At 35.7% G+C, this 27,396-nt stretch overlaps 1 protein-coding gene across 1 annotated transcript; it reads left to right on the top strand.

Moving 5' to 3' along the window:
• Positions 1–1,722: 1,722 nt before the first annotated feature.
• On the top strand, positions 1,723–26,580 carry LOC110450445 (C-1-tetrahydrofolate synthase, cytoplasmic-like). The gene is made up of 23 exons (XM_021497980.1): positions 1,723–1,837; positions 7,844–7,928; positions 8,607–8,720; positions 10,292–10,351; positions 12,274–12,350; positions 12,827–12,927; positions 13,554–13,690; positions 14,263–14,374; positions 14,788–14,957; positions 15,765–15,823; positions 15,973–16,146; positions 16,824–16,960; positions 17,565–17,794; positions 18,350–18,452; positions 19,563–19,780; positions 20,788–20,856; positions 21,280–21,391; positions 21,780–21,961; positions 22,145–22,245; positions 22,634–22,811; positions 22,951–23,058; positions 23,753–23,905; positions 25,807–26,580. The coding sequence occupies exons 1-23, from the start codon at positions 1,803–1,805 to the stop codon at positions 25,894–25,896; spliced, it is 2,805 nt and encodes a 934-aa protein (XP_021353655.1). The 5' UTR covers positions 1,723–1,802; the 3' UTR covers positions 25,897–26,580.
• Positions 26,581–27,396: the final 816 nt, after the last annotated feature.

Genomic DNA, 27,396 nt, shown 5'->3' with positions numbered 1-27,396 from the left:
AGAGACAATGACGTGACGTCATAAATATGGATGGTGCAACAAAATGGCTGTCTCCGTTTGATTAAGCCCTCTACATTTTGGCTTTAAAACCTGTCAAAATGTAATTTTTCTGAGTTATGTGATAAAAAATATCTTATATTGGTTTCATTTCATATGAGCTTTTATGAAACTCGTTTCGAAGTTTTAATTTTTGCTCTCCAAGGCTCATAAAAATAAAAACTCCAAAGACTCGTTTCATAAAATCTCATATGCAATGAAAACTCATTTAAGATCTTATATATAATAAATGTCATACAAATAACACACCCTATGATAACAAGTTGTCAGTCTTCATATAGAGCCATCCTGCAACGTCGACCACGTCGTGCTCACCTCAAACACCATCCTCCTCATCTTCATCTTCATCCTCATCATCTTCATCCTCATCATCTTCATCCTTATAATCACCATCATCATCATCACCATCGACGCAACCATCATCATCATCATCATCATCATCATCATCACCATCGACGCCACCATCATCATCATCATCATCATCATCATCGTCGTTATTTTACCATCTTTCACGGATATATTTCTCACCTTAAATTAACTGTTGCAATGTACGTTGGGGTGTTGCATTTGTCCTTAAAGTTCTGTAGAACGGAAATTGTGGATACAGTAATTACTATTTGCACCCTTACAGTATCAAAAATAGGAATACTGAATTACTAACATATCCCTTTCTGTTATTGAAACCACACGGTTTTTTATTTATTAATTTCAAATATCGTACATGTTAATACGTTTTATTTGTTAGGAATAATATTAACGTATTTTACTTATTCTACAACAATTAAAAACACTTTTTTACACTTAGATAAAACAGTCTTGTTGGCTATAGGTTTGAAGTGCGCAGAAAGTCTTAATTAATGCCGGGGGTATAACCGAGGTACCCCGGATCGAGGAATCGAACCTGTGCTGTCCTCATGAACAGCACTGCGCCTCTCGACAACCATATTACTTCGCATTTTCATTGGCATTTTTTTATTTTACCAATTTAAAAATTGTACGGACTATCAACAATGCCTGTTTTAAACAGATGTGATTCTTATTGGGGCATATTTTATGGTAAAATTTTGTGCGATAGGAATTGATTTTGGTATAATGCAAGGTGCGTGCTACTAACTAAATGTGAGTTTTGAACTCAATTAAATATTGTCATTTTTATTCAGTTCTTAATGCAATTTAGCGAAAGGGACGGATTTAGTCCGTAATAGATTAATGATATATTTACGTGTCTCAAACACAGATGGGTCAGATTGGTTCGTTTGCTGATCCTTGGCAAATAACTCCAAGTCTTACATTAAAATTTCCATGTCCTTCAGGTCCCTTTTTTCTGAACTACTGCATCTAAAAAATAGACAAATATGGTTATCTGCGTAAACGAACAGGCACTTATTATGCAGTACACAAAGAAACGTTGCGTGTAACGTTAAGCTAACGTGGTATATGCAACATGTTAGCTTGCAGCGCAATCGATAAGGCAAATATGTGACTGCTTCATCAAATAATGCTGCTCATATGCAATAAATCTATCAAAAACGGCATATTACAGCTTTTAATGCATATAAAAAAAAGGATTACAAATATCGATGTCACAGTTCCCTTGTAATATAACCATGGCTCGCTACCTACCTGGAGGCTTACGTGAGTTATTTCCCCTGAATGGTTTTCAGCACTTGTGTCAAAGTTCAACAAGCTGGAGGTGACACTCGTGTAAGGTGACGAAGCCTGGTTCGGTAAGCAAAAAGCTGATAATGGCAGAAATTCTCAGCGGCAAGGTTGTGTCCGAGTAAGTTATCATAATTCATTCATTCGACGGAAATTAATAAGTATAGCTGACATTATTTTATAGGTCAGAATAATGTGTTTATGTAGCGAAAAATGGACTGCAACTCCGACCACAAGTGCTCGGGTTCTGGAATATATGTGATATATTATCGAACCCACTAGATACCGCACCCCCTTATACTAATAAATCATCGCAACCACTAAATATCGCACCCCCAGTATCTGGTATAAGGGGGTGCGATATCTAGTGGCCTGGGTGCGATAATATATCGCATATTCATATATTCCCGGACCCGAGCACATGTGACTCCAACCGGCTGACCGGGCTGTTACGCTATATGTTTGCCAATTCATAAACCATTTTCAAATTTTGACAGATATATGTCAGGTACAAAAGGGGTTGTTTCTAATAAATACATAGTGGGTGTGTTGAGAGAAAGAATGCTCCACTAAGCGCACGCGCCATGCAGGGTTCGTTACAAATGTCTGAAATACACATACTCTGATAATGTCACAGCGCACATATTGCATATGTGTATTTGTAACGAACCTCTGTCCGCCATGTATTTTTTTTCTGACAGAGATTATGCTTACATTAGTAAGAAACAAACCCCTGGCCTTTGGTCTGGTAGGGCGAGACCCTAAACGTCAAGGGTGTGGCATTAAAAATTACATAAATAAAATAATTTAATTTTCTTTGCAGCACAATTTTTCATTGCTTTGTTTTATGTTAAGAGTACAGTTAGGTTATTTGTCCACTTAATTAACTTGTCCAGTCCTCAATTAGATTTGTTCAGTGTTGTGTTGCGAGGGAACTCAGGTGTGTATTTGCATATCTAATCGTTTCCGATGTACACTTCTTTTTGTCAGGGCAGAAAAAAATGGCTTGCAACTATCAGAAATTATAACATCAGGTGTTGTGCACAGAGTTCATTTGTGAAATGAAAACAAGGCATCTTTTAAAAAATGTTTGAAAGCCAAATTTAAAGGGGCTGGTCGGGGAAAAAATGACAAAATAAATGGGTCTAAATGTGTTCTCTGGCCTTCCAAAAGTTATACCATGGCAATATGATGGTCGAGTTCTGCTTGCAATGTCCAGTTTTGACCACTGAAATCCCGGGGAAGCCCCGCGTATATTTAGCGCAGATCTATTTATATATGTCACGTGGTTGTTTCGAAAGTGAGGCAGTGAAGATAACAACAATAGCAAGCTGTCATGTGCCATGTCGACTCAACTAGCGGAAAAGATAGCAGTTCTATACGTAAATAATTGTTTTCAAAGGTCATGTATGATGCAAGTGTAGTATTCCTACCTATATGTTGTTGTTATATATAACGGTATTGATACCTCGTGCCTTTCATGACTTTTGCATGCATCTTTTTCTTTCGCCCCTATGTTTACATTTAGCCTTGTTGATGACGCGCGTGCAGTAAAATAACATCACTGATATGGGTCAATTGAGAGTTTTAGACTGTCGGGTGATGATTTAGGATTTATTTAATATAATTATAATTTTTACTCTTCGGGAGTGAATTTCAGCAAAATTTGAATCGGTATATTTTATAAGAAGGTATTTTAAACATGTGTAAGCCATTTTAGCAAATATGACATTTTTTCCCCGACCAGCCCCTTTAAATAGGTCATGTTGAAGAGTTGTCTTATTGGCACTGAGGTAGACAGGAAAGGACATTTCACTACTATTCTCATGCAGTAAATATTTAACACGTTTGCACGTTTTGGTTGAATAAAGATCTTTGAATTCGAAAATGTTCGGAAAATAATAAATCCAGTCTGAAATGGCCTTCGTAAATGATCCTTTCCAAAATTTTAAAAACAGAAGAAAAAAAAAATGTTAGTTATCCTGATAACGTAATTCAAGACAGGCCACTGAGTGTAAATTCACTTTATAGAATTAAAAAAAAGAAATATTGTTTGACTGGGGTTTTACTTCTTCGCAACGGTGAAACTCATAGTAGCCATGCAGATAACGTTACGTTGGAACAGATTGTTCCTGATCCTTGCTCTCAATACACTGGATAATAATGGACGAAGTATCTACATTCAATCAGTGAAATTATAAACAATGTCTACGTACAATATGTAGATGAGATAAAAAAAAAAGATGAAATATTACACCTTTACAAAGAATATCCTGGCTGTACATGTGCTACATAATTAATGACCAAATTAGAAGATGAAAAATAAGAATAATTAAGCTACAGGTAGTGTGTACAAATCTGTGTTTAGTGTGAGTCATGAGCGGTGTTTGTACATATATACCAGGGTACGTAACACCAAAGTTGAAAAGTTACCATTCTCCCTGCTCAGTCTTTGTGGTCACTAGTCAGATGACCGTTTAGGCCCATGGGCCTCTTATTCCTTGAGGGATTTGTATCAAACTTAACACAATTACAAAGGACCATAATATTTCGGACAAGTTTGATTTTCAGGGTTGTTGGGTCAAGGCCACCGGTGCTAATTTTAGAAAATCCTTGTCAGCGCTTTAGCAGCTACATTCCTTGAGGGATTTGTATCAAACTTCACACAATTACAAAGGACCATTATATCTCGGACATGTTTGAGTTTCAGGGTTGTTGGGTCAAGGTCACTGTTACTATTTTTAGAAAATTCATTGTCAGCGCTCTAGCAGCTTCATTCCTTCAGGGATTTTGATAAAACTTCACACAATTACAAAGGACAATAATATCTCCGACAAGTTTGAGTTTCAGGGTTGTCAATAATTTTATTTGATATAATTCCTCTATGATAATACTAACTTTACAATTTCTTCGATTATTATAACATTAAAATTAATTACAAGTTAATTGTATACTTTTCATTTTCCCAAATTAACCCCAAAGGGCACCATTTATGTAAATCATTACAGTGTTATAGCTAGCGGGGGCCGGTAGGGGACATGTATTGCTTTAGCAATACTCAGTATGCTTGTTGTACGTATACATAGCTTGCAGGACTTCCAAACAGAAAATGTTAAGAGGTAGATTACATAATGTGATAGTCCTGCTAGGGCAGGTGTAAATAAATAGGAGGCATATAGAAACAAGGTCTGAGATAGTTTTGAAGCATCGGTGCAAATCCTGCATGTTTCACAAGAAATTTCAACAAAAACAATTTATTTTCTTTCATGAAACTGTGGAAAATATGTTGGACAGACATTCAAAAATCTGTCGAACTCTGAAACCTCAAAACTGGGAAATCTCCCTCTGAGCACTTCTCCTGTGAAGGAGGTTTGTCAGGGGCAGATCCAGAAATTTTCTAGTGGGGTGCCACCATTCCAGATTTCAATACTTAAGCAGTGCATGTACACTACATGTTACACAATAAACTTAAATGTCAGTGTCTTTCCAGCAGGTCAGTAATTACTGGTAATTTTATAATGTATTATAATGACATTTCAACCAATGATATTTATTTTGACAAAGTATGATAAATAATAAATATAATAATATACAACATTTGATATAGCGCCCTATCTAGCTAACATAAGCCACTCTAAAGCGCTTTACAGTACATAGATATACAATTTTATACAGTCAATACAATTAGCATATATATATTAATCAATACAATATTAAGGAATTCGCAGGAGCTGCCTTATCAGGCGCTAACTACTAGTCCTATATGCCACCTGGCTAATATCTCCATATGTGTGTATATCTGTGTGTGTGCTGGAGATGTATTGTGTTCTGTTTGTAGTGGGACCGTGCTTCCAACGGTATCATTTATAGTGCCACCTCACTTGAATGCTACAGCACAGATACCGCAACACCCACCCCAGACCATTTTATACTCCACCTGGGTTGCTGGAGTTGTGTGGGCAGGAGAAAAACACTTTCTCTAATGTTCCATGCGTACGGCGACTTCGGGGATCGAACCCTGGCTGCCTGCTTGGAAGGCCAGAGTGTTAACCACTCGAACAATCCGCCCACAAATGATAAATTTTGAAATCAATGATTTAATTTTATAATTTAATTTTAAAAAATCCCTTGGTCATTAAATTTAACAGGCCTAGCTACCAGTAAATAGAAAGTCAAAATTTTATCAGAACAGCTATAAACTATTAAACTTATAAATAGTGAAACAGTTATCAAATTGCATGACACACATGTATTTCCACAGTGTTGACTGCTTTGGAAACATTTTTTCAGCAAATCTTGTTGATATTTTGCACCTGTTTTCTATATTTTATAAAATATTATTAAAGGGCATTGATTGATTGAATTGTATTACAGCACACAGCTGTGTATGTTTTATAAACACCACAATATGGTGGAATTAATTTATCAAAAACAAAATGAAATATAAAATCTTAAAAAAGAAAGTCAATTGTATGGTATAGAATCATTTTTAAAATACTTTTTAAATAAATAGAAAGAAATTGCATTTTATTCATATTCATCAGTAATATAAAGAAATTGTGGTTATTATGGTTTTATGATTCCCAGTTGTCGTCCAGTAGATTATGTGAATTCAAACGACTTCCACCATCAAAATATCCCTTTTCTTGCAGACACTGAACAAAAGGTCCCTGACATGGAACATTATATACATCTGCTGAAACAGTTATCGTTGCAATCTTTCCGAAATATTTTTTCACTGTTTAATGGGTGAAGTCAGCAATGGGGTAAAGAGAAATGCACTTTCCTGCTGTGGTGTGAAAGAAGCAAAATAGAATTTATTTTGTTTGAGGAAAAACATAGATCTATTAAAAGGCCCTCCATTCGGTATTTACCTTTGCTTGTTGGCCTATTTACGTCAGAGATATGGTAAACTGGTGATTTTTAATACATTTACTTGTTATAATGCAGGCTTAACTTCGCTCCAGCAGTGCGACATATCCTCTGCATTGTAAATCATTCCATGTATTATAAAGGTTTTGATTGACACCTGCAGTGTGACCATCAAGGTCTTTTCTTTTCTCGACTGACCTTTGCATAATTATAAACAAGCATATTTGTGTTCTTCTGAACACTTATCTGACAGCAGAAAAAAATGACATAATGTGAAACGCTTACATCATGCATGTCACTTGACATTAATAATCACGATATTTTAATTAGACACATGTAGAGCAATTGTAAGATGGTAGGAGAGAAAAGTTTGCCGAGAGCTGTTTTCTAATTCATATCTAACTGTCCTAGGTTTGAGATAGACAAACATTTCATACTGATTATGTATCTTTTTTTCATTTAACCTTTATTGATTTTACAACAATTATGAAACCAGTTCATACAACTTATATTAAGTCACTCTTGTTGGCCTGGATATTAGCGTGTGAGGCGTCTTACTATGGGAGGAAACCTCATTGTAGTTTGATACTTTGACATATTATTTGGTGATGACTTAATGATTTCATCAGACTAAATATATTTATACTCTCTGACTGTCAGACAGATCTATCAAGTGACCTGAAATCATGAAGGTCGACCCACATTTGGGTGTAGTATATATATCCCGCACATATTTACGTGGCCCATCAGGTCATTCCAATCTCGCACTTTGTCATCATCTTAATCCAATATGTAAACATGTATGTACTACAGACATAGAGATAAAACTACTACAACTCGTACGAGGATATCTTAAAGGTGAACAGATATATTTTTTTTCTAGAAACTCCGTCTCCATATTACTGTCACTGTTCACATGTACATTATTAGTTAGACGGATTTATTACCCCTTTGAGTCTTTTATAATAAAAACAAAGAAAAATAACAGGCACAGTACCTCATTTAGTTTCGTTTTATCAAATTCCTCGTACTGTTCTTCCTGATTCCCGGCCGCAAGATACAAAGACATGTGACCCGTATACCCCTTGTAAAACCATGTGATTCCACCTTATTACTGCTGAGAATCACGAGACATGACCGTATACCCCCTGAGATTTACGAATGCGGTTTGATACACCGAAGTTTTTAAGCGATCAGATTCCTAGATTTTTCTCAAAGGGGTAATAATGTAATATGTCTATCTGATATTACACAGAGAAATACGGAATGGACTCAAGGCGGAGATTGAGGAGCTACAACAGAAGTATCCTGGTTTTCTACCTGGTCTAGCCATTGTACAGGTAATGAGTTTTCTAAATTCAGTAATAGAGATTGTTGAATTTGTTATGTCATTTGCCCAAAGACTCGGTTACATTATGAATTAAATTTAATGTCAATTGTTCATAACATAAAAATCTGCTTAAACGATTTTTACCCATTTGTATAAAAGATCAATTTAAGGCCATGTTTCACTATATGAAAAACATTAAAACATTATGCTTTTCTTTTCTAAGTCAATATCGAAAAACTTCTGAATTTTCCATTGAAAAGTTTCCAGAATAACAAAAGAAGTTAGTTTATAAAAGAAACCAAAACAAATATCGAAAATCTTCAACAACTTCTTCTATTATGATCCATTAAATAAAGTAAAAGGTCTATAGTAATGATGTTTGGCTTGTAGTGTAGTGCAAGCTTGCTTGCAATCAATGATCAACTGTTTTAATAAATTTGACCTTATAACCCACTTTTGAGGTCACAGCAGTCAAATGTGTTTGCCAACACTAATAAAAGGGGAGCAGTACAGGTCAGTTGGGCCTCTTGGTTCTTAATGGATGCTGTTTCTTAGACCTTAAAAGGTTGGAATGTATTAATTGCCAGTTCAGCATTCTTTGAATCCAGAATATAGGGGTTCACTTTTAATAGCATTGTAAAAAGTTATAAAATACCTGCATGTTAAACTTGTATTTACTGTATTACAGGTTGGAGGAAGAGAGGACTCCACTGTGTATATTGGCCAGAAAGTAAAGAATGCTGCAGCTGTGGGTGTTAAGGCCACTCACGTCCAGCTGTCACGGACCGCCACCCAGGACCAGGTAGGTCTGACCAATCACAGACAGATAAACCCTGAGACATCACTAAGTGAGCCCTAATGGTTTCCTTATGGACTTTTATTACCCAAGATCATGATCCAGTGTTGTATGTCTCCCAAAGTATTCCCTTGGTTATTCACTATGTTAACTCCTTAAAATAAGTTCATCCCACAAACTTTTTTGGATGTTATCCCAAAGAAGACAAACCATTGCCAAACCTTAAGATTACCTACAAGTTTTTCCTAACTTTCGTTCTTCAACTCATTCACCCCTGAAATTTCATAATGAACTATTCCAACCTTTGAATTGGAAGAGTTCAAATGTGTCTTCAGGGCTGAATGAGTAGAGTGGTCTGACAATTCAATTCCAGCATTTACAGTATCTAAATGTTTATCTCACCTTGCCAAAAGGGGCAGGTGAGCTAAGAACTATTGCAATCTGTTGCCTTCTGTTGTCTTCTCAACTGTCGTCTGTTGTCCGTCTATTAACTTTTCTTTAACAATTTTCCTTTTTTTTTTGTGGTCATGAAGAAACTGTAATATTCTCTTCTGAATATTTTGTGTTCAGAATTAACAGTTTATAACATGAAACATGAATGTAACAAATAAGCTACAAGTGAAGCCTGTGGGCATTCTTCTATATATAAGATACAAGAAGAAACAACATTTATTTCAACATACGTAATGTACACAGACAGCCGACCACAACATGTATTTGTCTCTACAGTAGCTGAATATATTTACAGCTGAAAGGTGCGAGACATGAGTGATCACGTCATTTAGACAATGTTTCAAGGTACTTGGATAAGACAACAGGGGACACATGCAGGGAGTCATATCATGAACAATGTACACCGCAGCATGATACACAATAATCATTTATCATAATTCCAGGACATTATAGTTTTATAAAAAAATAATTAGAATTGGCCATTCAAATTATAACAGGTTGTTTTACTTCACAAATACTGGTAATGAGGCTTGAAAATTGTGACCTTCGATATCATATTTAGCAATTCATGTAGGGTTGAATAACTTTAATATAAAACAATTTTTAAAATGTATAATATCTTGCCTGAAATTTATACCTTGTACAATGTATTAGTAGTTCAATGCATGACAAGGTTTATAAGTTTTTTTTTTTTTTAATGAAGATGATTTAATTGTAATAAATGTTTGGGAGATTTTTCATAAGTTATATTTTCTACACTGTTGAATTATTTTTAATGATTTCCTGCCATTCATGAAGTCATCTGTTCAAGTAAGAGTGGCTGTCCAGTACATTATTTTAAAGATGCCCTTTTACCATCAGTCTAACCAAAGGGGCCTAAAAGGGGAAATAAGGGTAACCTGGGTTCACATATTAAAAAAAGACAATGACAGGTATTAAAAGTTATATGCCTTTTGTTCTGTCTTATAGTAAAAGTGTAAAAAGTTGATTTTCATCAGATGATGAATGAGAATACAGCTGTACTGGGACAAACAAAACCTTGATTCATCATTATAACTACACTTAGTATGTTTACTTTGGCTGTAATATATATATATGACCGATTTGATTTCTGTTTTGTACAGGTTTTACAGGCTGTAGAGAAACTCAACACTGACCCGTCAGTTCATGGGATCATCGTCCAGGTAAGTTCACATCAGTCGGTAAAGAGAGGGATCATCGTCCAGGTAAGTTCACATCAGTCGGTAAAGAAAGGGATCATCGTCCAGGTAAGTTTACATCAGTCGGTAAAGGGAGGGATCATCGTCAAGGTAAGTTCACATCAGTCGGTAAAGAAAGGGATCATCGTCCAGGTAAGTTCACATCAGTCAGTAAAGAAAGGGATCATCGTCCAGGTAAGTTCACATGAGTCGGTAAAGAAAGGGATCATCGTCCAGGTAAGTTCACATCAATCAGTAAAGAAAGGGATCATCGTCCAGGTAAGTTCACATCAGTCAGTTAAGAAAGGGATCATCGTCCAGGTAAGTTCACATCAGTCAGTAAAGGGAGGGATCATCGTCAAGGTAAGTTCACATCAGTCAGTAAAGAAAGAGATCATCGTCCAGGTAAGTTCACATCAGTCAGTAAAGAGAGGGATCATCGTCCAGGTAAGTTCACATCACTCAGTAAAGAAAGAGATCATCGTCCAGGTAAGTTCACATCAGTCAGTAAAGACAGGGATCATTGTCCAGGTAAGCTCACATCAGTTGNTAAGTTCACATCAGTCAATAAAGAAAGGGATCATTGTCCAGGTAAGTTCACATCAGTCGGTAAAGAAAGGATGCTGTACAATGTACATGCTGTCTACAAGGACATTTTTACTGTAGCTTAACTTTTGCCTTTTTTGCCCTCTGTGATGAGGGCGAATTCATGACGGTGATAATAGGTACACAGAAAATTATGCATAGCATTAACGTGTGAAGAGCAAAATGAACTCTGCATGAAAACGGATTCTACTAGTGAAGGGCAAAAATTGGATTAGGTGAAAGTTGTTCTGCATACTGTAATCTATGAGTCAATTCACAATTGAAATTTCAGAATACCTGGCCAAAGGATCATGTGTAATCATGCTGTAAATCTGTAAACTAGCAATTTACTTTTAAAACTCGCATTGCTGTAATTTAACAATGCTGTAATTTTGTAAGCTCACAGTGCTGTAATTTAACAATGCTGTGATTTTGTAAACTCACAGTGCTGTAATTTAACAATGCTGTAATTTTGTAAACTCACAGTGCTGTAATGTAACAATGCTGTAATTTTGTAAACTCACAGTGCTGTAATTTAACAATGCTATAATTTTGTAAACTCACAGTGCTGTAATGTAACAATGCTGTAATTTTGTAAACTCACAGTGCTGTAATTTAACAATGCTGTAACTTTGTAAACTCACAGTGCTGTAATGTAACAATGCTGTAATTTTGTTAACTCACAATGCTGGGGTGCTTTATGCATCGCCTATCATTGAATTTTCTTTCAAGTGACTTCTAGTTCCCAAATGCTGATATGACAGATTTCAAGTTGTTAAGTTGAATGACCTTGACTACTTTCAAAGTCAGTAGTCAAATTCTTTGAAACCTTTAAAAAACTTCTTCTGAAGAACCAAGATGCCTAGGGTGATGATAGCAGCTAGTAGCCTGCTAGCTTATATAATTGTATGGCTATCATATTTGTTAAAATGAATATTGTTAACCTTGACCCACTTTCAAGCCAGATTTCTTTAAAAAAATTAAATGACGTACTTCTCCAGAATAACCAAAAGGCCTAAGGTCATGTCATTTGGCATGTAGATTAAAAGGTAAAGTGTAGTAGAATGTAGGATCTAAATAAGTGACCTAGACCAAACAACTTTAAAGGTTGGATAAGTAAAATAAGTTAAAATCTTCCAATAAAGATCCATAAGGTGTAGAAAAACAAAAAATCCCTTTTTTAACAAAGAGCCATATTTTGTAGAGTAATGATATTATTCTAATTAATAAGTTTAACCTTGATCTTGTTTTGAAGGTCACAAGTGTGACATGAATGGCATGTGAGCAATACATGCACTTCAGACCTCTTGTTTAAATTTCAGTTGCCACTAGACACAGAGAATGATATAGACGCCCACTTGGTGACCAACTCCATACTGGAGAGTAAAGATGTGGACGGGTAGGTCAAGGCTACAAGTTCAAACAGATTCTTCCTAGTAAAATAAATCAAGACTGAATAAATGTAGATACAAAATATGAATATATGAAGAGATATTTAAATATATTTAAAGATTAGGGAAGTACCTTGTAATAAGGTATTAATGATGTATTGTTTGATCATTTGATCATTTCAAATTTGAAAAATACAAAAGGCATATTTTATCATATACATTTTGGGACCACACAATTACAAAAACTAATTTTAAACCCATCTTTAGTGTTCAGTTCAAAGTTTCCAAATGGTACAGCTTTACCACATTTAAAAAACATGTACTATAATTTTCTGATGAAAATAGATGGATTTTAAAAATGATGGGACCGGCCAATATGAGTCCGTCCATCCATTTCGTAACTGTGCAATAACTTCCTTTTATCTCATCACATGGAGTAGTGATAGTGTTTATCTAACATTTCTGTAATATATTCATACGTAAGGTTGCACCAGTCCAACGCAGGGAAGCTGGCCCGTGGTAACCTCAGTGGATGTGTGTTGCCTTGTACACCACGGGGATGTCTGGAACTTATCAAACACTCAGGTAACAACAGCATGAATTTTGCAAATGCTTGGTCAACAGTGTTTGTTCTGTCTCTTTTTCACGGAAACCTGTACCTTTTCTTATTTATCTGTACCTTAATTATGTATCAACTTTCATACAATTGTGATAGATATTTACATCCATATGAGCTAGGTATAGTAACAGAAGTTTAATGTTTCAAAACTATTGATCAACCCTTTCCAGTATAAAATGTCCCGGGATAAAGTTCATTTTACCAGACTGTACATTTTAAAGGAGCTTCATAATGTCATAATGAACCAGTGAAAACATACACTGATCATGAAATCGCATGCTCACATCAAGGTCAGCACTTCTCCTATTTGACAAAGCTTATCATGCTAGAATTGGCTACAGCCAGTATTTGACCGTGACCTCTCACTTAAAAGTTTGTTATCAATCAAGACATCACTGTGTGTTTTTAGATCTAAGATAGGGAAAGAGTAGATAAAAAGCCTATTGATCAAAATGCTTTTTAAGATACACGGAATAAACCTGGTAAGCCCTAAAGTTCATTTTAATCCCAGGTCGCTTTATAGTACTTGAATATGCATGCAATAATTTTGTATTTATTTTTTGACATATTGTATTGTTCGTTATACAACAAGGTCAGAGCATCGAGGGTAAAACGGCCGTGGTCCTGGGACGGAGTATGATCGTTGGGTCCCCAATGTCCGACCTCCTCACCTGGAACCATGCCACTGTGACAGTGTGCCACTCTAGGACGAAGGATATACCAAGCATCGTATGTAAATTTGAATGGAGCAAATTAAACTGTTCAAAGCAGTATCTGTTTTTAACTTCCAGTGAACATCTGTGCCTATCTTAATTGGACAAATACAGTCTTGTCAGCTCATTTACTTTTATTTGGTTTTAATTTTGATTTCCATACCATTCCCTTTAAACATAGTATTTTCCAGCATCTTTTATAGTTGTGCATGTATATCAGACAAGCTAGTCAAATTGTCATTTACAGAGTTATTGCCCTTAATGTTGTCTGGTAATCTAATGAGTTTGGAAAATCTGTTTTTTTTTCAAACAAAATTTGCAAGGACAGGTATATTATGCATGAAATATGGCTTGTTTCATCTGAAATATTTTTTGTAATTGGTCAAAGTAAAAATGTACTAAAACATCAGCCTTTTATGAACATCGATGTTGACAGGTCTTGCAAATGTTTATACATTATTTATTTTTTTAAACATTTAGGAAAATTGCAATTGAAGAAAAAGGTAGTGGTTTAGAAATATATTGCTACTTGATAAAGATGTCTCAAGTTCGCATTTGTTTATATTAGTATTTTGTGACTTTTGCCAGGTCAAATCAGCTGACATTTTGGTGGTTGCCATAGGGAAGACTGAGTTTGTGAAAGGTGACTGGATAAAGCCAGGAGCTATTGTGATTGACTGTGGCATCAACTCAGTGCCTGGTGAGTTATATCTGGTGTCTATCGGTAGAAGGACTCAGCATAGTTGCCAACTCACCCACCACAACTGGTTCAATTTCATGGCATGACCTGCTGAAAAAAAAGAACAACCCAGTTTGGCTACATTGCTTCAAGCAATTTCTTCGCTGGAACTATGGATGGCTTTCAACCATATTTTGTTAAAGGCATTCTGAGGCAGGACAATTTGAAAATGTACAAATGTAAAAATGGCACAGCTCCTTCCTGATGAAAATAATTTATATCCCAACAACAAACGCTGCTCATGATCAGGTTTTGTTAGCTTTGTTGAGGCGGGGCTGGGCATGTAGATTGTTAAATTTGAAATGTTGGGTGTTTTCAACCATTAAATACTGTAATTTTCATATTTAGATTGCTTACACTTTCTTCCCATTAAGATGAAACCAAGAAGTCGGGGAAACGCCTGGTAGGTGATGTTGAGTTTGCCAAAGCCAAGGAAGTGGCAGGGTGGATTACTCCCATCCCCGGGGGGGTGGGACCTATGACCGTCGCCATGCTGCTGAAGAACACTGTAGACCAGGCCAGAAAGGCGTGGGAGAAAGCAGGGGTGAGTTTAAGAGATATACACACGAGTTGATGTTAATTTAGATCGGTCGCCCAAAGGGCAAGATATCTTATGCTGTAGTGTGGCGTCTGTTGTCCATCTGTCTGGTATCAAATTTGTTCATTTAAACAACAGTTCTTCTGAATAACCAAAATAACGAAGTCCTGATATTTGGCCAGTAACAAGCAAGGTTTATCAAATATATCTAAATGATTGATCTTTATATTACCTACTTTCAAGGTCACATATTGGGACAAATGTGTTAAAATTTATAAACAACTTCTTAAAAGACCTAGGTTCATTATATAGTTTGCTTGTTTCACCTCTACTATCAAGGTCACTGGTGTCAAATATGTTTTAAAAGAATTTAAACAGCTACTGGTAAAGATCTGTTAGGTTTAGGGTAATATTGCTGTACGGGAGTGAGAGACCATTATGCTTTTTGAAAAATAGGTTGAAGGCCACATGAGAAATATAACCTGAATCTTCCAACCAAGGTCACTTACGTGTAGAAATATAGATATTCAGCAAGAGGTATTTGTTTTCTTGCGCTAAAGTTTAACTAATCTGACTTTGACCCACTTTAAAGGTCACACAATTGATCAACAGATGAAACAGACCGGCCCATGGGGGCCTCTTGTGTTTTCTTTAAACATTTAACCAATGGGATACAAAGCTTATGATAGCATGTAAATATTTTAGAAGTTTGTTGTGGTGATACCAAAAATAAACAGACTTTTACAAAAAATACTGAAAATGCACATTAATCTTAATACAGTAACATATATACATGCATTTCTCGTATTGTAGAACTCCAGCAGATGGAACCTGTCACTCAACCCACTGACTCTGAAGAGACCTGTTCCCAGGTAGGAAACTAGGAATCCTGTTACCTTGTACTCTAATATGAGATACGTATGTATGGATGTTACTTGTTATTCAGTAAAAATAATGACGTCACTTTTAATACCATGCGATTACACTATTTACATTATATATAACACCGTTTGTTTTCCAGTGACATTGAAGTAGCTCAATCACAGACACCAAAGAACATTGAAACCATTGCCCGGGAGGTGAACCTCCTGTCAGACGAGGTGGATCTGTACGGCAAAAAGAAGGCCAAGGTTTCCCTCCAAGTCCTGAACCGCCTTAAGGATCAGAAGGATGGCAGATATGTGGTAGTAACCGGGTAGGTGTCTCGTTACACAATGCATGTATATGGTGTTGCCCTTGTCCATCTCTCTGTCTTTGTGTCTGTGGCATAGTTACATTATTTCTCAATAAAGTCTTCGTTCATCAATTGTCTCCCTTTCAATGGAAGTGTCAAAATTATGTGCTGATAAAAATTGATTGTAAAAAATTAACAGAACGTTTGAAACTTGTTTTTATTGTTATTCTTTTGTGCTGTGTAAGGGTATTAAGAAAATCCTTACTAAAGCAGAAAATCCCTACACCCTTGATGGTAAATTTGGACCTACAAATTTGCAGCAGAATATACTGGAAAACGGCTGGAAAAATGTGTGGATTTTGTCTTGAAAACTTTGTATGAACCACCTTTTTTTTTTTTGTAATTTCATAGTCAGTTTTCATGTGAAATATTTGTATTAAGGATATATGTTCTTTATTGTTCTATTATATTAATCCATGTATGGGAATTTTGTGACAGAATTATCTCCCTTTAAAATATTTAGTCAGCATTGTCTTATATGTAATTCAAAAGGACTAGTCAGAGTGTTTTCATTGTGTGCATACTTGTCAAAGTTCAAGTGTTAATTGATTCATTGAGCTAGAGATAGCCTATTTAGTTCTTCCTTTCCCTATACAGCATCACTCCCACACTACTTAATTCTTCCTTTCCCTATACAGCATCACTCCCACACCCCTAGGGGAAGGGAAGAGTACTACCACCATTGGTCTTGCTCAGGCCATTGGCTCACAGCTGAAGAAAAATGTGTTTGCTTGTGTCAGACAGCCATCGCAGGGACCCACATTTGGAATCAAAGGTAATTTTACATAATAATTGATTGCCATTTAATCCTGTTTGAAATGTTAGAATGTGTGTAAAATTAGCACTGATCTGGTTTTGTCGAAACTGAGCTTTCTCAAAAAGTTTGTGTAATCACAATATTCTGAATATTGGCTTAGTTAGTTAAAATCAATTAAATAATTAACATTTATATGAACATGTCCCCAAACAGATCCGGAGCCGGGAGAACTGGATTGTAAGCTGATTCAAGAAGGATTTTACGATGGATAAAATATTCCATCTAAGGTTCATTTAATGTGTAGGATAATTATATTTAGCCTGTAGCTTTAGCTTGCTTGATGTCAAGTTTGTTTAAATAATTAAACTTGGACATTGTTGGCTTTGTAAGTCACAGAACTGACGTGTTTCATCTTTCAATCACAGTTGAGTGATACAGGCACATTTGACCTCTTGTATTGAAAATGTTTTTAAACAGCATATCTGATCACATTTATGAACAATTCAGACATTTCTTGGTGTTGCAGTACATAATTTCATAAATCCACAATTTAGAAATTAACCTATTGTTTTTTTCTGATTGAAGATCAGGTCAGTGATGATGATCTTATATTTGTGACCAGGTGGAGCCGCTGGAGGGGGATATTCCCAGGTGATTCCCATGGAGGAATTTAACCTGCATTTGACCGGTGACATCCATGCCATCACTGCTGCCAACAACCTGCTAGCCGCTCAGATTGAGGCCAGGTTGTTTCACGAGAGCACGCAGAAGGACGATGCTCTGTATAAACGTCTTGTTCCCGATAACAAGGGCAAACGCTCCTTCTCAAAGATCCAGCTTGGCCGACTCAAGGTAGGCCCTCAGTGTTAACTGTCCCCTTACTTATACTATTGTTACAATGCTCTGCAGTACAGTGCATAATTTTTTAACCTCCATTACTTATCACTTGCATTTGCATTCTGGATGTTTGCATGTGAACATTTTCTGTGTCTAGGGGCTTTATTGTCCAGAAACCAGACATCCAGATTTGTTAGGGTCAAACTATATAATGTGTCCAGTCTGACAAAGGTCCAAAGTAATACACAAAAAAAGTGTCCAGACTAACAACAGTCCACATACATGAAATATCCATACTACGAGGTTAATCAGTCTTAATGTAAATCCTAGTGTACATGAAGACCAACAAGGCTCTGAAATAATGTGAAGTTGCTTCACTTATCAGACCTGTATATATACGGCTTGATTGTGAAACCTTTTTATAGATATCTGGGAGGTAAGCAGACATTCTCATCACACTGCCATGTTCAGAGACAAGCACACCAAGTCATTTCTATTCATGCCGTTTGCCTGCCAAACAATAAATGCTTCTCTGGTATAGTAAGGATAATCTTGAAATTATTTTTTCAGAGGCTGGGAATAGACAAAACCGACCCCGATAGTTTGACCCCTGAGGAAGCCACCAAATTCTCCAGACTTAACATGGACCCATCCACCATCACCTGGCAACGAGGTAGTGTAACTGGCCGCAACCTTTTATGTATACATGGACCTGTTGTATAACTTAGGAATCGTACAGCCATATTGGAGAGCATTTTATGACTGGTGTTGTAGTATAATATGGTGTAAGCACATACTGAAAATCTAAGAATTCATTAAAAATATTGTCATGTCATTAAAAATATTATCATAAGTTTAACCCCAAATTATTGTTTTAACTTTGTTTAACAAGCCTGAAAAAGTTTGAAAAAACAGTAAGAGGAAGAACAGAAATCAAGCTTTCTTGTAGTATGATAAACATCATTATTGAATTACATTTGTTACAAGTTGTAATGGCAGAGATAATTAGAGCCGGCATGTGTGGCCATGTTTCTACATAGGTAAATCGGCCCCATTGTATGCCCAGTGATATCATGTGCGACAGGGAACTAGTACCCTGTTGAAATATTTGCTCAAGCTGTTAACATCAGACCTGTATTTAGAGACCACCATTTGAAAGTTGAAAAACTCTGCCTGTATTCATGAAACCATTCTCGTGCTCCAGTATGGATTATGTGCTCAAACCATGTAACTCTCTTATACCTGGCTTACAATCATGGGACACAGTGAGTAAGTCAAATTTGATAATCGAAACGGTAATCAGCCTTACTTCTCTCCAAACTTCTTCCTGATCATTGACAAAATGATAAAATGTGAATTTTTATAAATTGATCACTGAAATAAGAAATTTGGCTGGAGCACAAAAGTTGAGCTTGAGCATGAGAACAGTTTCATGAATACGGGCCCTGGTCTCTTAACAGAGATGGTCTCTTAATTCAGGTTCTTTTCACATTAAATCACTACAATGAGGACCTCTTAAAGTAGATATAAACAGGTGGTCTCTTAACTCATTCACCCCTGAAGACACATTTGATCCCTTCCAATTCAAAAGTTGGAGTAGTTCATTATGAAACTTCAGGGGTGAATGAGTTAATAGAGGTAATTACAGGAGCAAGTTTGATTGTACATCTTGTATATATATGTACATGTAGCATGTCTTTAGAAATTCAATGCTGACCAAGGGGGAATAACTCTCTGACAATTGTAAATAAAACTACAAACATTGTAAATTATGCGTTAACAGTACTGGACACCAATGACCGCTTCCTGAGGAAGATCACTGTGGGTCAAGGACCAAACGAAAAGGGTCACACACGAGAGTGTCAATTTGACATTGCTGTGGCAAGTGAAATCATGGCGATTCTTGCACTAACTACTAGTCTACTTGACATGAGAGAGAGGCTCGGTCACATGGTGGTGGCCAGTGACACAGATGGAAACCCAGTCACTGCTGATGACCTGGTAAGTACGAGAAACTGTCAGAACAAGACTGGCATTTACTTCCTCTGTGCTTTTGTAAAACTTGACATTGAATTATCTCCCCTGATTGTCATTTTTCCTTGATTGTGACAGTGATTACTATGGATGTTTAGCTCACCTGACACACAGTACAATTATAACTGTTACAGGGTGAGCTTATGTGGTAATGCTGAGTTCGTCTGTTGTCTGCAAACTTTTGCATTAAAACACTTCTTTTTGCAAACTACTTTACATAATCAAACAAACTTTGGCACTAGCATGTTCAGGACATCCAACCCGGATGAAAACTTTAACAATTAAAGGGCGGAACCTTCTGGAGGCTTAGGGCTGGGTCAGAAAGGGTCAATAGCTAACATCTCCTCTCAAAGTATTCAGTAGATTTTAATCAAATTTTAGTGATAGCAAGGCTAGCCCCTTGTTAATTGGGGAGCAGATGTTATACAAATAAAGAAGCTAAACCTCATTTTGGTACAGGAGTCAAATTGACTGAAAAAAAATCTCTAAACTACTGGACAGATTTAACCAATTTGTATTGTACCCCATGTGATCAAAAGCTACACAAATTAAGGGAATGATACTTCTCGGGGCTTAAGGGCCAGGTGAAATAGGTCAAATTGTTTGATTTGATTTAAATGGCATCTACTTCCAAACTACTTGGCAGGTTTCACACAAATTGTGGTAGCAGCATTTTTAGCCAATAGGAATAAAATTTTACATGTTAAGCTGATTACCGTAAGTTGAGTTCATGTATGTAGTACCTGTCTCAGTGAGTATATTGTCTGTGTATGAGTACAGTATTTACCTCTGGGTATTGTTCCCACCTATGAGTACTCTGTATATTACCTGTGGAGGAAAACAATCGAGTTATTAAGATAAATCAAACTATCGTCAAGGTAGCTCAGTGATTGTTTTATGCTGCACCTATATGTAACAGACAAGGAAATATTATAGATTTCATTGTGTAAGGTACTTTAATTATTTTATACTAGGGTGTGAGTGGGGCGCTGGCTGTACTGATGAAGGATGCAATAAGACCAAACCTGATGCAGACACTGGAGGTAAAATAGAACGGGAAAAGAACTTCCTTTTGGAGACAAAAATAGTGACAATTGCTGACATATTAACTCATTCAACCCTGAAATTTCATTATGAACTATTCCAGCCTTTAAATTGGAAGAGTTCAGTGTGTCTTCAGGGATGAAGGAGTTAATGACCTTTCTATTATCTATAAAAAAATATATGAAAACATTTTATTACTGAAATTTCCCACTTTCTTGTATAATAACCTTTATGTATCTTACCATATTTTATTCGTATGAAATGGGAAATTGGATTGCTTTGCTGTGGTATATATATAATTTAAGATTTATTACTTCATATAAAATAAATTTAAAAACAAATGTGTTGTTTTGTATCCATGTTGATGTTAGATTGAAATATGAAGCATAAATAGGTTATTTATAAATACAAATGATTTTCAGGGTACACCGGTCTTTGTCCATGCTGGCCCGTTTGCCAATATTGCCCACGGCAACTCCTCCATTTTGGCAGATAAGATCGGCCTCAAGCTTGTCGGAGAAGACGGAATTGTTGGTAAGCAGGAAATTCTAACATATAAAGTATGTAATTTTGTTTAAATAAGTAATAAATGTCATTAGCTCTTTGCCTCCCCAGGGTTCTGAAGTTAATACTTATTTTATTGCAGAACTCTTCAACTACATGTTTTAAGGTTGAATTCTTCAGCTGTATATTTTATGATCGAGGGATTAAGCTACAAATTATATGGAGGAATAATTATATAAAAGCATATATACGCATACTATTTGTTGGTTTATAATTCCATGTTCGTGTAAGGAACATTTTCAACAAAAAAAACTTCAAGGAAATTCTTCATGTGTCTTATGTAGCAAATGCATCCGATTATTGTAGAACAAATATGAAAGGATTAAATTTTTAGGTAAATTTTTTGTTTGTTCTTAAGTCACTGAGGCTGGTTTTGGAGCAGACATTGGCATGGAGAAATTCTTCAACATCAAGTGTCGCTATTCTGGTCTGGTTCCCAATGCTGTTGTACTGGTGGCTACCGTTCGGGCCCTCAAGATGCACGGAGGGGGCCCCACTGTGACTGCAGGAGTACCCCTCCCTAAGGCCTACATAGAGGAGGTAGGTGTGACGTGCCACGGTTAAAATAATGCATCTGTTATATATTGGTAGTCTTACAGTTTTGTCTCCTTTTTGGATGAAGACATTTTGTACTTATGTATAACCTTCCTTTGTCACAGCCGTAACTTTTAACAAGATAACGAAAAGATGAATTTCCTTTTCTACAATCCTCTTTTATTACAGAATTTGGAACTTTTACAAGCAGGTTGTCTTAATCTTGGGAAACAGATTGACAATGCAAACAAGTTTGGAATCCCTGTGGTAGTAGCTATCAACTCGTTTGTGTAAGTATACATTGTACGTGAGTTTTCTGACAGTATTTTTTTTTCTGGTATATTGTATGCCCTTGAATTGAAGATATGTGTTACTTTCAAACTCAGTGTGGTTAAATAGTTAAAGCCAAGTTCATATCAATTTGAAGGTTAATTTGTGGTTTTTACCGAACTTAGCATCTGAAAATTACAAGTTAATAATACAACCAAGAAAAGTGCTTGACTATTTTGTACAGCAAGAATTACAATACAAACCTTGTATCAAAAATAATTGACAAATATTCCATACATTTTGGCTCTGCCTGATTATCTGATTATAATATCACTAACTATGATTTTCGTTATATCTTGTAGAATTTTGTAAATAAAAAATGTTGAGGAAATTGTTTTCTTATGACAGGACTGACACACCAGCTGAGGTTGCGTTGGTTCAGAAGTTTGCTCGCGAGAACGGTGCGTTTGATGCGGTCATCTGTAGCCACTGGGCGGACGGAGGGGCCGGAGCTGCGGACCTGGCTGTGGCCGTCGACAAAGCAACCAGTCAACCTAGTAACTTTAAATTCCTGTATGATGTCAAGGTCAGTATCCTTCATGATTTCAAGCTTAAGGTCAGCATTCAATTTCACATTGCTCCTGTAATGATCTTGTTTGAATTCTGTCTAAAAGTTGCCGCCACTCTTGTAATCATATTGCTTATATTTTTGCTTTACTTTATAGTTGTCTATTGAAGAGAAGATAGAAATTATTACTAAGGAGATATATGGTGCAGACGGTATCGAGATCCTCCCTGCTGCTCAGGAACAGATTGATCGATATAAGAGACAGGTAAGGAATCACTTGCAAAAAGGTTTATAGAAGAAAGGATTGTACCTGGCGTGGCATCCACAATATCTGATGGAAGCTGATGTGAAACAAGAAAAATCTTAATAAAAAGAAACAAATGGCAGACTTTCATATAGGTGTTATAAGTCTGAAACAGATGTGTGCCTATGACAATGTTTAACTCAAAGGAATACATGTTTTATGACTTAGCTGTAGTAATTGTACACGTGCTGATTGTTCAAGGGGAGGTAACTCGTGATTTCAATAGCTTCCTGGGTACATATTTTCGTGTATTAGTACATTTATTGATCATGATATGTTATTGTTGTCATTCTTGTGGCATCTAGAGATTAAATAATTTTTATGATGGAAATCATGGTGATACATATGATAATAATAGATATGTGTTGTAAAACATTGTTATTCAAATTTTGCAGAAAGTTAAATTATGGACAAGTCTGTAGCTATTCTTCTATTGTATTCATACATTTTTAGTCAAAGTTTTGAATGTTTCTTCTTAAATGTATTTCTGTAGATAACTTCAGAAACATAAACAAGTAATGGCGTATAAATGTTCCTAATTTTATTTCTTAATCATCTGAAATGTATTCAATGGTAATTAATGCATTAAATGATTCCGCTTTTAATGTGTTGCCATGTTAATGCCTAAAATATTCCTTATTTTATGTGTTTCTAGGGGTTCAATGACCTTCCCATCTGTATGGCCAAGACTCACCTGTCACTGTCACATGACCCCAGTAAGAAAGGGGCCCCTAAAGGGTTCACTGTACCCATACGAGAGGTCAGAGCAAGTATCGGAGCAGGGTTCATCTTCCCTCTTCTTGGAGCGGTAAGTTCTTGTTTGCATCTGTCAAGGTTTCTACGTATTTGCATGAAATCATTGACGATTGAAATCCATGTGAAATGTGTCTCAAGCCGTGAGAAATTTTTCTGAAGTAATTTTCGTGAGTTTCGCGCTCAAATCGTAAGATATGGCATGTATGCATTGCAAAATTCTGTTAGTCCTTGATTCTAGGTTGGAGAGTTAAATTGTGCAATGGTACACTGCAAAAAGGTCTTTGACTTTATTGGTGTAAATGGTATGGAATTGTTCCTCTGGCAGGCCGGGCATGAACATCAGTTCATTCAGTTAGCCTCTGTTTGGTGTTATTTGTATTTTTTTTCTTTTCAGGATTATGATTGAATGAAATAAAACCAGACATTTTCTCTTTAAAAATATTTATTACAACTCTCTTTTTTTTAACAATACAGCTTGAAGGAAAAACAAATGTAACATTAACATATGTAAATGCAGTTAGATGTGGAGTCATGATGATTCAAAAGAATTTATACCACAACACAGAAATGAAATTCAGAATTTATACCACAACACAGAAATGAAATTCAAAATTTATACCACAACACAGAAATGAAATTCAGAATTTATTCCGCAACACAGAAATGAAATTCAGAATTTTTACCATGGCTGGTATGATTCAATTATTATTTCAAACTTTTGTCTTGAATGAAACATGTTTTATACAGAAATGTTATTACCTGTTTGCAAAAATTATGCGGCCACTTTGACAAAAGCAATCAATTTTTAACTTGTCAGGACCAGAGCATAATAAAAGCAAACATATTTATTCTAAATTGAATTATTTTGGAAAAAAAATATACATTTAAACAATAAAGATGTTAGTGTGGTGAAATATTCTTAATAACATGAAATTCATTCCTGTATTTGTTTGAATATTAATATTTGAAAATCATCAGCACAAAACAGCCTTATGCAAATAAATGTCATGGATTAAACCCTTGACATTTTTAACCAATTCAATTATACGAATGATTTTTGTATTTCAATTAAATTATGTATTCAAACATTTACGTTTGCCTGCCATGATTTGAAATCTTTTCATGGGAGACAACTCCAACAAAGAGTCAAAGTTACAAGCAAAAATACATGTACATGTGCTTAAATACACTTATATCATTGTATAAGACTTGGAGAATCGTATTCTGCAGCAAAGATATAACTAGAAAAAGTAAGCAACAGTGTCACATGACTACTTGTTTGCATTAAGCAACAGTGTCACATGACTACTTGTTTGCATTAAGCAAGTGTCACATGACTACTTGTTTGCATTAAGCAACAGTGTCACGTGACTACTTGTTTGCATTAAGCAACAGTGTCACGTGACTACTTGTTTGCATTAAGCAACAGTGTCACGTGACTACTTGTTTGCATTAAGCAACAGTGTCACGTGACTACTTGTTTGCATTAAGCAACAGTGTCACGTGACTACTTGTTTGCATTAAGCAACAGTGTCACGTGACTACTTGTTTGCATTAAGCAACAGTGTCACGTGACTACTTGTTTGCATTAAGCAACAGTGTCACGTGACTACTTGTTTGCATTAAGCAACAGTGTCACGTGACTACTTGTTTGCATTAAGCAACAGTGTCACGTGACTACTTGTTTGCATTAAGCAACAGTGTCACGTGACTACTTGTTTGCATTGTTAATTGTCAAGCTGAAACTAAATGTCAAAAAGTGTTCAGCAATAATAAACTTACTGCTTAAATATGTGTCCACAAAAAACTCCTTCAGAAATTGGATTTGCTAGGCAAGTCTCATTTTTACCACACTTGAATCATTCTAAAAAATTCAGTCAAATTCAAAATTGAGCAAACTCAAATTTTTTAAATTATTATATGTATATAAGTTGCGTGATTTTTGTTCCCTAGATGAGCACCATGCCAGGTCTGCCTACTCGCCCTTGTTTCTATGACATTGACATTGACCCGGACACAGAAGAGATCCTCGGGCTTTCCTAGTCGACACTTACACGGAAACAGTCTCTGGCCTGTATGACTGGACGAAACTATGATGCCCATGATATCTGATAAAGGGATCATCCTTTGGTTATTTATAGCTCTACATGACAGAAGAGAAATACAACAAAGCACTGTTAACCCTTTCACCCCTATGTAACTTTAGTAGACTCTACTGTGCATTGATATGGACGAGTCCATTATGGTCTACAGTGGTGAAAGGGTTAACAGGGATAATTTGATTGTGCGGGGAAAAGACATGGAGTAACACACCTTTTCTTATGGATGGAACAGATTTCCTGTTTGGACCGAAATGTCTGGAAATAAATTTCTGAAAAGGTTGACACAGGAAACATTTCCAATGACAAAGGAAGTTTATTTGAGTGTAGATTAATGAAATTTCATTAGAGCACAAATCAGGGATATATATATATAAAAAAAGTGTAATGAAAGTCACTTCGGCAGGGATTTCTTTTGTAAGGTTTGTGTGGAAACGTGTAACAACTGATAAAGGATTATCATGTTTATTATTATCTTAACCAGGTCCACTGTATGTTAGTTATGTTTTGGTAAGAGGTTCGTATGTAATCATGTCAAATCTATGCATGGATAAAACATAGCAGTTGATTATTGTTGATATGCCATATTCCTTAATTGCTTTTCAATCATTAAATGATTTGTTTTTTGTGATGTTGTTAATTATTATTATCTATTCAAGTATTATTGTTTAATTACTTAATATGCATAATCATGAAATTGACACCTAATTGTACATTAAAATGCATTGAACTCTTGAAATTTCTTTTGTTACTATATTTTCAAAAACAAAAATTCTCAAGAGGAATGAATTAGAGATTTAACATTATTTAATAGTATTACCAGGTAGGTATATTGCAAGTCTTTGTGGTCGATTCAATATATTGAATGTGACTTAACACATTCACCCCTGAAATTCAATAATGAACTATTCCAACCTTTGATTTGGAAGAGTTCAAACATGTCTTCAGGGGTGAATGAGTTAATTTGGAAACATACCTGTAAAAACATAAATGTCTTGCCATCTAAGATTTGTTGCCTTTTTCACCCGATTGTCATTATTATTTCAAACAATTTCATCTGAAAACAAAGAACAAATATTGAACAAGAAGATCATTACTCATGGTTAGTAAGACTATAAAACAATAATACACAGTCGCAAAACATTAATACTAAATACAGCAATGCATCCAAATATACTCCAGTACCTTTGACATTGAGTTAGCAGTTTATCATAATACATGTACTCGTTTTGAGAAGCAATACTTATTCCAAATACATGTATATATCAATAATCACATCTATAAAAACAAGAAAAAAAGATTGATGGAGTTAAGAGTTTTGAGAAGTTATTACATAAGGGAGATTTTGTAGCCAAGCAATGAATGCTTATATATAACAATATATCAATAAAGTAATCTTCAACGATCTGGGTTGAAATACAAGCAACACATTATTAGGTAGGAA

This window comes from Mizuhopecten yessoensis, unplaced genomic scaffold, assembly GCF_002113885.1.
Source record: "Mizuhopecten yessoensis strain PY_sf001 unplaced genomic scaffold, ASM211388v2 scaffold5229, whole genome shotgun sequence".
NCBI classification, from domain to species: domain Eukaryota; kingdom Metazoa; phylum Mollusca; class Bivalvia; order Pectinida; family Pectinidae; genus Mizuhopecten; species Mizuhopecten yessoensis.
Note: the sequence above shows the minus strand (reverse complement) of the source record. Positions and strands in the feature narration are given on the sequence as shown.